At 44.6% G+C, this 13378-nt stretch overlaps 1 protein-coding gene across 1 annotated transcript in view; it reads left to right on the forward strand.

The window, feature by feature from the left end:
• Positions 1–1345: 1345 nt before the first annotated feature.
• The window catches only part of ADD2 (adducin 2), a gene marked incomplete at its 5' end in the record, with an annotated part of 45265 nt that continues 33232 nt past the window's right edge, over positions 1346–13378 (forward strand). The window contains 4 exon segments of the mRNA NM_001134126.1: positions 1346–1562; positions 3333–3471; positions 11293–11444; positions 11887–11967. Coding sequence (NP_001127598.1) covers positions 1380–1562; positions 3333–3471; positions 11293–11444; positions 11887–11967 — 555 coding nt within the window.

Consider the following 13378-nt stretch of genomic DNA (forward strand, 5'->3'; position numbering starts at 1 on the left):
ACCCAGGTGTCCTGGTCCCTTGTAATGCTCTTTTATTTGTATCTTCACACATATGTTAAAAAGCCAATTATTGTTCAGCCAAAGTACATGCTGCCTTCTGCTGAGAAGAGAAACAGCCAGCAGGGAGAAGGCCAACGCTCTGAAAGGCCACCCTGGGTGTTGAAGTGATAGAGCACCGACTTAAAGGCCTTGCAGTGCTGACAACAGGAAGGGAGACAGGCTTGGCCAAATTCCCACAGCTGGGAAGTGAAGCCTGGAACTGCAGGCTTACTCTTCAGAAGGGCTCCAAGATAGCAACAGAAAACATTTCTTCATTCATCATTCATGCATTTTAAAAAGCATGCTTGATTAGAAAAAATCCACAGCTTTCCCCCAGCTTGACTCTCCAGACACTGTTGTGGTCCTTGCTCCAGGGAGCAGCTTTACATGCAGCACGTGGGGCTCTGGCAGCCGGGCAGCATGGCACCCTGCAAACCATATTTAGTTGTTGTTTCTCAACATGAGTTGAGTGGGATTGGAGAGAAAATAATTTTCCATTAATAAAGTTGCACACCTCTTTTTAAACTTGGAATAAGAATCTGATTCTGCATTAAGACAAGTTTCAGAAAAACAGATTCACCAATAAATTCCTTTCCAGGGGCCAGAGCGAAGTTTAAGTTGGAAAGAAAAGCATTGGGCAAAGTGCTTCCCACGTTTTAGTAGTTCCTGTGCTCTTTTAGTAGTAGTCTTAGTAGGCCCTGTTTAATAGTAGTGTTCTTTTGTGAATTTCCCACCATAATTTTTTTTTCTTTTTAGTTCTGGGGTACGTGTGCAGGATGTGCAGGTTTGTTACATAGGTAAATGTGTGCCATGGTGGTTTGCTGCGCCTATCAACCCATCACCTAGGTGTTAAGCCCAGCATGCATTAGCTATTTCCACCATAATTTTTGAGGGGCCTTATTAGAGGGTTTCCATTTTAGATGAAGTACTGATTTCCAGTAAGTAGCTTACCACTGCATAGGTGTGCATCACCGAAATGCTCAACAAGGTCTGCAGGTCATGTTTCTATTCGGGGAACTCTCTACTCCAAGCCAAGTGTGACCTTTTCAGGGCTGGCTAGTTGGGGAAGGGAGTGGACACCTGAACCCATGTTTTTACTTAGTCTCATGGCACAGCAGCGCCCCTATAGATGGGTATATGGAGCCGCTGCCGGCGTCCTGCCCTCCTCCCCAGGCTCTGCCTCTACCATCCTAGGAACAGCCGCACCCCACTGAGAATCCAACTGAACCCAGCCCTGTGCTCTGGGAAGCGTGAACCCCGATGGGGAGCACCAACCTGACGGCATACCCTCTTCCCTTCTCTGTAGGGTTCCAGGAGCGGATTGCAAACCCACCGGGAAAATGAGCGAAGAGACGCTCCCCGAGGCTGCCTCGCCGCCGCCCCCGCAGGGGCAGCCTTACTTTGACCGCTTCTCAGAGGACGACCCCGAATACATGCGCCTTCGCAACCGGGCGGCGGACCTGCGGCAGGACTTCAACCTGATGGAGCAGAAGAAGCGCGTCACCATGATCCTGCAGAGTCCCGTGAGTGGGGCTGACCCGGGCGGGAGAGGGCGCAGGGGGCGCTGGCTCTTCAGGACGTGTACCCACCCGAAAGATGAGTAACTCCTCTTTCCCTTGCTCAGAGTCAGTAGAAATGTAAGCCCACTGAGCAAGACGGATCTGGTCACCTGGGGCCTTGACTCTCCCTTGCAACTGGTGGATGGCAGAATCTGGCCTGTGTGCGGCAGTCTGGCTCGGTGCGGGGGGAGATGGGATGGAGACAGGAGTCCCCCTCAGTTTCCTGTGCCCCTTTGGATCCTCAGTTCCCAGTCTTCCCTCCTCACCCAAAGCTATGACAATGAACAGACAAATCCATGTAAATTGGAGACCAGCAGGGTGCCAGGAGGAGGGCTTGGGGCTCCCTTTACTGAACATCATAAAGTAAGAACTTTCTGTCGGGACAAATGAAGCTTTGACATGAATGGGATGGGGCTGAGGAGGACCTGGAAACCCCAGGAGGTGGGGAGAGTGGAGGGCTCAGCAGGGCTATGGGATGGGGTGCGGGAAGGGAAGGCAAGTCGGGATCACTCAAGTTACTTCTTACTTGGGGCCAGTTGATTCCTGCCTGGCATGGACACAGAGCTCTTCCTTGAGGAGGTAGTGCCTTGAGAAGGCCAAAGCATGGGCCCTGTGGACCACTGAAGGCAGAGGGAAATCAGTGTGGAGGAGGCAAGAGGGGTCTGACTGAGGAAGAGCTTTGGGGGCCTCAGGAATCAGCCCATGATCCTAAGGATCGGGAAGCCCAGAGACAGAGGTGGCATCTCCAGTTGCTTGCCAGGATGGGCTCAGGAAGTGGGAGCCGCTCTGCCTTGGCCTTCTGGGCTCCAGAGAGCCAGGGCCTGTGCAGGGGCTGTGTGAGTCCCTGGCTGGGAGCCATGGTGCATACTCAGGCCACACAGAGCAGCTCCAGGGAATGGGCTGAGGTCCAATATCTGTGCCCAGATATTGTGTTGGGGAGCCTGGAGGAATATGGCAGATGCTGAAAGCATTGGGGTGAGGAGCCCCTGGGAAAACCCCCAGAGTGTGACTAGGAGGGGTGGCAAGGGGGTTAGGAGAGGCGGCAGAGTTAGCACCAGCCCAGATTTCAGGGCTCAGGCAGGCAATAGGGATTGGAGGAGGGCCTGCCTCCTTCTGTCCTTTTATAGGTTGGCCAACACACCTAAGTGGCCCCCCATTTCCTCCTTAGTGTTTTCTCCTGCCACCTGGTGGTGGGCAGGATTCCTTGCTTATGGCCTCATGGTCTGAAAAGCCAGGCTTAGAGTTGGACATCAGGAGTGGAAGCGACCTCAGAGATCATCAAATCCTCCTGTTCTTCCTCCTACCCTTTCATTAAGCACATGAGGAAACTGAGGCCCAAAAGAATCACAGGCATCGCTAATGGAGAGGGATGGTGGCTCTCTCCATTCAGTTCTGCCTAAAAAAATGTCCTTCATTACTAAAGTGAAGTCCTACCATGTCTGATGGTGGGGAGGGGTCTTGGCCCTCATTTAGACACAGAAAGGACCTGGAATCTGGGTTACTGCCCACAGGGCAAAGGAACACAAGATCCATTCCCAGCATTTCTTTGTTGCTTCCCATACAGCAATTCTTGAGGTCCTAGTAGAACTGCCCAGTGTCCCCTGTAGCTGGGGACCCTGAGCATGGCCCTGACCTAGCTGACCCAGGGGCAAGGGGTGGGCACTTGGAAGAGCTCATTGTTGGGCAGCTGTGTGAGAGGCTATGGGGGGACCAGCACCTCGGGGCCTCCTTCAGTCTTTCAGGGAGGAGCTGGAAGGCCTCATCCAGGAGCAGATGAAGAAGGGGAACAACTCCTCCAACATCTGGGCCCTGCGGCAGATCGCGGACTTCATGGCCAGCACCTCCCACGCAGTCTTCCCAACATCTTCCATGAGTATGTGGTGCCCGGGGAGCTGCCAGGAGCAGAGGTGGAGGGGAGGGTGGGGTGGGGAAGAGAGGGAGGAGCAGCAAGAAGCATCTGGTTGCCAGGCTACGGAGCAAGCAGCCGATTGTGTTATCAGGCCTTGGGGAGCTCAGCAGCAGCCCGAGAGGTACCTGGCTCTGCTTCTGATGTTGCTGCAAATTAAATGTCCACAGAAGAATTACCCCTGATGCCAGGAATGAGAGGGTGGAGGTGACTTCAGTGGATGGGAGGAGACCACTGATGCCTGTGTTTCCATGACCCACTAGACAGGCCAACCTGACTCCACAGATGAGGGCTGAGAGGAGCCAGCCAGGGCTATGCAGGAAGCCACCCTCCTGGGCTGTTATGCTCTGCCCATAACGTTTAAAACACAAGCATCAAAAAATAACTCCCCCTCAATAAGATTATTACAGGATTATGGTTGAAAACTGTGAAAATAACCAAGAAAGGGAAGCAGAAATCATTCTACTGTGTTCGTAAAGCCCTCATATTACTATTCTTGATATTTTGGTGAACATATATCCTTCCAGTCCTTTTTTTTCTTAACATATATAGATTATGCAAACACAAATGTAATCACATAAAATATGGTTCTATAATATAATTTTTGGTGGATACATGCTATTTAATAAATTTCCCATTGTTGGACTTTTAGGTTATTTCCAACTTTTTCTATTAGGAACAACAACGCAATAAACATCCTTGTAAATAAACCTGAGATTATATCCATGATTATTTTCTTAAGATAAATTACTAGTAGAATTGCTGAATTGAAGTACATGCATGCATGTTTTAAAGACTTTAATGCAGAATGGCAGATTACATCCTTTCTCCAAATGGATCCAATTTACGTTCCCAACAGCAATGCGGTAGAGTGCCCATTTCCTCTACCCTGGTCCATAGTGTATACTGCCATTTGTTTCATCCTCCTGATTCAGTAGGTGACAAATAATACCTTATTTGTGTTTTAATGTGCATTTGTTTGACTACTGATGAGGTTGGATATATTAATGTATTTTCACATACATATTGGACATGATTTTCTTCCTTTCTCTTTCTTTCTTTCTCTTTCTCTCTTTTGTTTTCTTTTCTTCTTCCTTTCCTTTTCCTTTTCTTTTCTTTTCTTTCTTTTCTTTTCTTCTTCCTTTTTCTTTTCTTTCCTTTCTTTCTCACAGAATCTCACTCTGTTGCCCAGGCTAGAGTGTAGTGGTGCAATCTCAGCCCACTGCAACCTTCCAGGCTCAAGCAGTCCTCCCACTTCAGCCTGCCAAGTAGCTGGGATCACGGGCGTGCACCACACGCCTGGCTAATTTTTGTATTTTTTGTGGAGACAGGGTTTCACCATATTGCCCAGGCTGGTTTGGAACTTCTGGGTTCAAGTGATCCACCCACCTCGGCCTCCCAAAATGTTAGCATTACAGACATGAGCCACTGTGCCCGGCCCTGACTTTCTTTTTATAGTAAATTGCCTTTATACATCCTATGCCTATTTTCCTATTAGTGTATTATTTTCTTTTGGATTTTTACATTTTTATAAAGTAAAGCTATTTCTCTGTTATCAGTCAAATATATTGCATTTTTTTTTCCAGTTTCTCCTTTGTCTTTTAGTTTTGTCCATGGCATTTTTTTTGTCTTGTAGAATTCTTTAGTTTCTGTGTAGCAGAAACCATTGTAATCTTCCTTTGTGTGTTCTGCTTTTGATTGCATGCTTAGAAGTACCTTTCCCATGTTTCATCATCCAATGGAACAAATACCCTTAATTATGCATTTGTCAATTTTTCTCAACTGTTTGTACAAGTTTATTCTTTACAATAACTTTAGGCCAGGTACAATTTTTCATGCCTGTAATCCCAGCACTTTGGGAGGCCAAAGCAGGTGGATCACCTGAGGTCAGGAGTTTGAGACCAGCCCGGCCAACATGGTGAAACCCTGTCTCTACTAAAAGTACAAAAATTAGCCAGGCATGGTGGTGCATGCCTGTAATCCCAGCTACTTGGGAGGCTGAGGCAGGAGAATTGTTTGAACCCTAGAGGTGGAGGTTGCAGTTAGCTGAGATCGCACCACTGCACTCCAGCCTGAGCAACGGAGCAAGATTCCATCTCAAAAAAACAAAAACAAAAATCAAACTTTAGAATTATTTTGTCAAGTCCCCCCATTGACCTTAAAAATCCCTTTTGGGGGGTGGATTTTGACTGGGATTACATTAAATGAATAAGCTGATTTGGTGAAGAATTTATAAATTTATGATTTTATATTAGAATGTAAGCTCTGTAGGGGAAATTTGTATGTTTGGTCCACTGCTATATCCTTTGATTTAGAATGTATCTGGCACATAGTAGGTACTTAAAAATATTTACATGAGTGAATTGTAAATCTTTTCAGAAATGAGATATGTCTTTTATTTATTTAAGTCTTCTTTCATATCCATCAGAAAAGTTTAGTAATTATTTTCATGTAGTTCTTACTAATTTCTTTTGAAGTTTATTCTGGAATTTTTAAATAACTTTGTTATTTTAAATGAATCTTTATCCATTCTATTTTCTTTCTGGTTATAGTTCTCATTTAAGATCAATTGTTAGATATATATATATACATATAAGTGTGTGTGTGCGTGTGTGTATACACTAGCCCCTCATTGAACTCTTATTTAAATGTTAATATCATCTCAGTTAATTCTTTTGGGTGTTGTATATACAAAAATCACATAATCTGCAAATCATGATCATTTTGCTTCCCTCATTTCAACATTTACCCATTGGTTTATTTTTCCAGTTTTCTCATTGCATCTGTTAGAACTTTCAGAACAATGTTTAATAATAGATTAGTTATCCTTGTCTTATTTCTGACTTTAATGGAAGTTGTTTTACCACAAGAGTTTGAGATAATTATTTTTTATCATGTTGAGGAAATATCTTTTTATTCTAGTTCACTATGAGTTTTTCTCAGGAATGGATGTTGAATGTCGTAAAATACATTTTGGCCATTTATTGGTTTTTTTTCCCTTGAACTATTGAGGTGATGAGTTTTAGTAACAGATTTCTGAGTATTGAACTCCTTTTTCATTACAGAAATAAATCATTCTTGTTCTTGATGCATTCTTTTAAAAATACCCTTCGGGATTTGATTTTCCAGAATTTTATTAAAGATTTTTGCATTCATATTCACACATGAGATTGGTTAGCTGTTCACTTTTTGGGCAGTCTTTACCTAATATTGATACTACGACTGTAATTTCATAACCTGAATCAAGGTGATTTCACTCTCTTTTTTACCCTGATATAGTTTAAATAAGATAGGAAATCTCCTTGAGATTTATTATTCACTTAGAATGTCATCTAGATCTGGAATATTTTTAGGGATTTTTGATGTTTTTGTCCTCAGTTTCATCTGGAGTTTTAAAATTTATTTTGCTGCTTCTTGGTTAAATTTTTGTCATATATTTTGTGTAAAATAATCCATTTTATGGAGTTTTTCAAATTTATGAGAGTCATTTACAATATTATTTTTATCATTCAAATTTCCTGCTAAAGTAGATGAGATAACATCCTGTTCTCATTCCCGGTGCTATGTAAATTTTTGTTTTCTCTTTATTGATCAATCTAGATATTTGTTTATTCATAGATCATCTCACATAAGCCAATTCTTGGATTTACTTATTGGTCCTGTTATCCTTTCTGCTTCCTGATTCATTAGTTTTATTTCTATATTCATTAATCTTTTTCCATAACTTTTCTATTTTGTTGCTTATGTATTTTCTAGAGTAGCATAAAATGTATTTATTTTTATACTTAATTCAATAATAAAGACATTTAAGGCTATAAATTTTTTTCTGTGAGTATGTGTTTGGCCTTATCTCAGGAATTTGACACATAGTAATTCTTTCATTGTTAATTTCTAAATAGCTTGCAGTTGCTGTTTGGACTTTATTTTTCTTCTAAGAGCTATTTAGGAGTGTTTTCTTATTTCCAAGTGGTTGAATGCTTAGTCTTTTAAAGGTTTGCTAATAGCATTGGATTTTATTGCATTATGTTTAGAAAATGTGGCCTATTTAATTTCTGTGTTGGAGATGTATTCAGGTATTCTTTGTGGCCTAATAATAGCATTTAAAAATGATAATGGGTATATACCATCTGTGTAGCATGGTATTTAATCTATATTTTTGTTTTAATTTGATTTTGTAAAAAATTTTCTCCCATTATATTTGATTTCTGTTCATTTCTCTTGGTATTTATGATAGTTTTTGCTTTCTATGTCTTGAAATATTCACGGCATAAGCATGACTGATAGTTATAGCTTCATTATTGATTGTACCTTTAATTCATATAAAATGACCTACAAAATAGCTTCTTTGTATAAGAGAATATTGTTTTGCCCAACTTCTATTTTGATAATAATGTGATGACCTCTATGTAGTTTTTGTTTATATTTGCCTGGTGTACTTTTATTTTTACCTCTTTGGAGCCACTTTATTTTAGTGGGGTTTTTTTTGTTTTGTTTTTGAGACAGGATCTTGCTCTGTCTCCTAGGCTGGAGAGCCATGGTGCAAACACAGCTCACTGCAGCCTCAACCTCCTGGGCTCAAGTGATCTTCCTGCCTCAGCCTCCCAAGTAGCTGGGACTACAGGCATGTGCCACCATGCCTGGGCAATTTTTAAATTTTTTATAGAAACGAGTTCTCACTATGTTGCCCAGGCTGGTCTCAAACTCCTAGGCTCAAGCGAGTTTTCTGCATCAGCTTCCCAGAGTGCTGGGATTACAGGTGTGAGCCACTGTGCCTGGCCTGTTTTTATTTTTTGTAAACTTCCTATAGCATTGCCATCTGACATTCTGTGGCTATAACAGAGAAATGAGATAGCCAATTTTTTTGGTTCCTTTTTAGGTTGCCAAACATTTTTTTTTCTAGATGCTTATGGATGTTTTCCCCTTATGCCTGTATTTCAGAAATGTTACCAGGAAGCATATAATTGTAGGTTTTTTTCTTTATATGAACTTTCCCCATAATCAGCGAATATTCACATGCACAGGTCTTTTTTTTTTCAGTTCAGAAAATGTTTCTTCTACCATATTCATATGGCTTATCTGTAGCCTGGCTCTCTGGTTTTTATCTCCCAAATCTGTCATATTCTCTACCATCCTTTCCATGTCTGTCCTTATACTCTTCTTCCTGAGAAAGGAATAGGGCTGACCAGCATTCCCATTGCCTCACCAATCAACATCTGTCAGGAAGACAGATGGATGCCTGGAAATCTGCTTAGTACACATCCAGGATATCTGAGTCAGGGATGTGGAGAGGGGAAGTTTCAAGTACCACGAGTTCAAGCCCAGATAGGTTGTTATCTGTCTAGCTCCATTTGCCTTAGAAATTGGGGTTTTGACATCAGTGTGCCCTTAAGTCTTAGCTTTCAGGGTCCATGGTGAGTTTTCATCTTTTTCTGTGTTTTCTTAGGTACTTTGACTAAATGGCTCAGTTAGATCTGATTTATAAATGTGACATTTAGCCATCCTAACTTTCGTGAGGCCAATTAGAATAAGCTTTTAAAAACTTATTGTAATATTATTTTATTTTTAAAATGGATACATAATAGTTGTACATATTTATGGGGTACATGTGACATTTTTATATATAAATATAATGTAATGATCAAATCAGGATAATTGGAGTAACCATCACCTCAAACACTTATCATTTATTTGTTGGGAACATTCCACATCTTTTCTTCTAGCAGTTTTGAAATACACTATGAATTCTTGTTAACTACAGTTGCCCTATTGTACTTTCAAATCCTAGAACTTATTCAGTCTGTCTGTGTTTTTGTACTCATTAATCAACCTCTCTTCATCCCCCCTCTCTTGAGACTCAGAGCAGGGGATCGGGAGCTCCTTTTGAGCCCTCCTGTTCTCTTCTTCTTCTGCCCCTTGTACCTGTGGGTGAGGTCGTCCTCTTAGTTGAACCTCCACGGGGTTGGGGAGAGGGACTGTCTTTGATACAGACACAGATGATGTGATGGGGTGAATGTTTTCAGACCTGTTCTGGCCCCCTGGCCATCACTGGGGCCCCATGGTTATTTGGAGGAGAAGTATTCAAAGAACTGTGGTATAGACTATATAGACCTCCCAACATCAGCCCCACCTGCCTGCCTTTGCCTGGGGCCCTGTGCTTTTGACCTGCCCTCCTTGCTGCTAGGCATGAAGCAGAGAGGTAATTTCTTGTCTGGGGAACCCACAGAGGGGAGGAAGCAATCCCAAACTGGTCAATTTGAATTAGAAATCCTTAACTTTGGAAGTTTGTTGTTGTCCTTGGCAGTCTAACTAAGCTTTTGGACCACTGCTGTTCCTGCTATCTGTGTTTGCAGGGCACCTGCCCTGGAGGTGTATCACCTCTGGTTGGCAAGGCCCTTGTGTGCGTTTCCTGACATGGGTGATTCAAGGCCTGCTCTGCTCACTGGATGTTGGCCCAGCACCCAGTTTGCCCTCACTTTTGTAGACCACGTCATCACTTCCACTAATGGCACACTCGATGCAGGACATACATCGTACTGCAGCAAGGTTCACAGAGGTGGTAAAAGCTTCCAAAGAGCATCCTGATCCATTAAAATCTTTGTTGGGAGCTGGGAGAGGCAGCATCAGGAGGCTCCCAGCCAGACACCATTTTAAGCCAGAACCTTTCCTATTGATTCTCTTATTGGTTCCTAGATGCTGATTCAGGCGCTGGAGCTCAGATGCCCTCTGCTCCCTTCCTGAGACATGTAGGCAGTGGTCATCATGGTTAACAAGATAGATTGGATGTCATCTCCTAGACCCTTGCATGCCCTGAGGACAAGACTATCAAACCCTCTGGGCCCATTTCCAAATCCTTTCCACATCCCCTCAAATTCCCAGAAAGAACCACCGTATAGCTAAGGGACTGCATGCCCAGAGAGGAGCCTAGGTAGCCTGCCTGAGGCCTCTGGCCTTTCAGCCAGCCACAGCTGCACTCACTTCCAGAAGTTTATGACTTGTTAGAAAAACTTGAGGAAGTTACTTTCAGGCTGATCTGGCTTTCTTTTTTTGGGAGCGTGTGGGGGACAGAGTCTTACTCTGTCCCCAGGCTGGCGTGCAGTGGTGCACTGCAACCTCCACCTCCCAGATTCAAACGATTCTCCTGCCTCAGCCTCCTGAGTAGCTGGGATTACAGGCGCGTGCCACCACACCCAGCTAATTTTTGTATTTTTAGTAGACACGGGGTTTCACTGTGTTGGCCAAGATGGTCTTGATCTCTTGACCTTGTGATCCGCCCGCCTTGACCTCCCAAAATACTGGGATTACAGGTGTGAGCCACCGTGCCCAGCTCTGATCTGGCTTTCTATTTTCCCTGTTTCTAAATCACAGAAAATGTGATTATATGGTGTTGTTAAAACAATGTAATAGCTGGTTTAATGACTAGTAACTTCTTCATTAATAATAACTGATGAAATATACCCATGTTTCCAGTCAGAGATTTATTCTTGCTTTGATTCAGTGCCCATCTTCAGAGTTTATGGTAAGTTTGGCATTCCCAGAACCCTTCATTCTGTGGCCTTGAGACTTACCATGATTTTTGAGCAAGAGCTTATCTGAATGAGCAGATTTTATTGGGCACAGATGTCGATTCTGTGGACTCCTCCCCCAGGTAAAGGTCAAAGAATGTTAAATTCCCTGCCTGGGGAAGTCTCCTGTGCAGTTTTAGTGCCAGTGAGAATTTGGAGAACACTGGAGCAAGGAAGGGGAGGGCAGATGGGCCCTGGCCCTGAGAGAACTGCACTGTCCCTGCAGATGTCTCCATGATGACACCCATCAATGACCTCCACACGGCTGACTCCCTGAACCTGGCCAAAGGGGAGCGGCTCATGCGGTGCAAGATCAGCAGTGTCTACCGACTCCTGGACCTCTATGGCTGGGCCCAGCTGAGCGACACCTATGTCACGGTGAGCAGAACACCCTGGAGTTGGGTGGGGCACTGTGTGCGGTCCCACAAAACCCAAAGGGAGAACTCCTGACCCTTGGCATGGCCATGGCACTGCTGGTGACCTTTGGCCAAAATGCACTGAAACTTTCCAAGGTTTTTAACCATTGTGGTAATTGATAAGGCAGCTTGCCCAGCGCGCACTTCTTTGGATGGGAAGGAACTCCTGGATCCTATACTAGAGCTACCCTTGATCATAGTGAGTTTCCTTTTGTAGCTTCCTTTCCCCTGCTCCAAATAAAGGCTGAGTCCTTTTTATCTCTTATGGCTGGGGGGAGAGATAAAGGTTCATTAGAGGAAGACTTGGGTACAGTAGATTCAGGGGAAGAGGGCATTCAAGCACAGTGTCCTTGGAAATGTCCCCTCTCCCTCCTTGCCCCTGAGAACTTGTGTCTTTCCTCCAGTTGAGAGTCAGCAAGGAGCAGGACCACTTCCTGATCAGCCCTAAGGGAGTTTCTTGCAGTGAAGTCACAGCGTCCAGCCTGGTGAGTACAGTCCAGCATCACTGCCCACTCCTTATTGAAATGACAGCACTCTCTCTGTTCCCACAGTGCTAGGTCATCTCCTAATTGGTCACTGTTGCACTGTGGAGCTCACAATCTGGTAGGGCAGATAAGACACATGGAACAAACTAAGTGTCCAGAGTATGATGCGACCAAGAGACCAATTGCCAGGAGGAGGTGGCAAGTGCAGTGGGAGGGAGGAGGGAGCGGAGATGGGCCTGGCATCCTCTCAGCAGACTCATGGGATGGCTACATCTGGGATTAGACCACAATGGTTGGGAATGGGGGGCCTTTCTGGTTAGGGGGATACATTAGAATAAGAACCAAAGCAGCACGAGATTTGTCCAGCACTGGCACCATTAGAGATGCTTCTGGGTCCCTTTTCAGTGTTGCTCCTTTTAGATGAGGTAGACACTTTCAAAAGTTGCTTTAGTTCGGGAAATATTTCTGGATGGGAGGAGGAAAGCAGTAGAAAGGACCGTCTTAGAAGCAGAAAAGGGCCCAATCCTTCTCAGATACATGGGCTGTGGCTGCTGTGCCATGCACCTCGGAGAGGAGGACACCACCTTGGGGGCCTCTGCCAGGCTTGAGACATGCTGCAGTGTAGAGTGCAGCTACTCACTCAAAAGTCCAGGCTCAGCAAGTCATAGAATATGTAGGCAGGGCAGGACTTCTACTATTGCCAAGGCCACTTGAGAAGCAAGAAAGGAAACTGGTGCCCAGGGAGGGTAAGCAACTTGCACAAGGCTACCCAAGGAGGTGATGGCCAGGTCAGAGTTGGGACCACAGAGACAAGGATGACACAGGCTCTGTCTGTAAGGTGTTCATGGTCTGGTTGGAGGAGAGAGGTGAGGTAATCAGCTATTAAAGCTCAGGGTTACAGAGTGTTCCAGTAGAGGTGAAGGAAGCTTGGGGAGCCTGGAAAGGGGCACCCTACCCCACCAGGAGCTGTAGGAGGAAGAGGGAATGAGGGAGAGGCATCTAGCTGAAACCATGGTGCAGGAGTGAAATTGGTAGGATATGAACCAGTGGGGTAAGCAGACTTAGATCATGGTGGCAAGGAGAGGTTTGGCGGAGGTGCCTGTGTCCTCAGCAAGAGTGCAGCATGCATCAAGCCCAGATGCACACAAGAGCCCTGTGCATGCATTTGGGAGGACAGGCCGAGTCTGGCTCAAGTATTCAGTATCTGGAGGTGACCTTGGGAAGGGGATCGGGTCCAGGTGATGAATGGCATGGAAGATCCTGTTATGGTGCTTTGGCTTCATTCTGCTGGACACGCAGAGCCACTGAAATGCAAGCAGGGGAGTAATGCAAGCAGATTTCTATTGTAGAAAGATCACTCTGAAAACTGTGTGGAGGCCAACTGACACCTAGGTGGGGTTATTACAGCAAG

This window comes from Pongo abelii, chromosome 12, assembly GCF_028885655.2.
Source record: "Pongo abelii isolate AG06213 chromosome 12, NHGRI_mPonAbe1-v2.0_pri, whole genome shotgun sequence".
In the NCBI taxonomy this organism is placed as follows: domain Eukaryota; kingdom Metazoa; phylum Chordata; class Mammalia; order Primates; family Hominidae; genus Pongo; species Pongo abelii.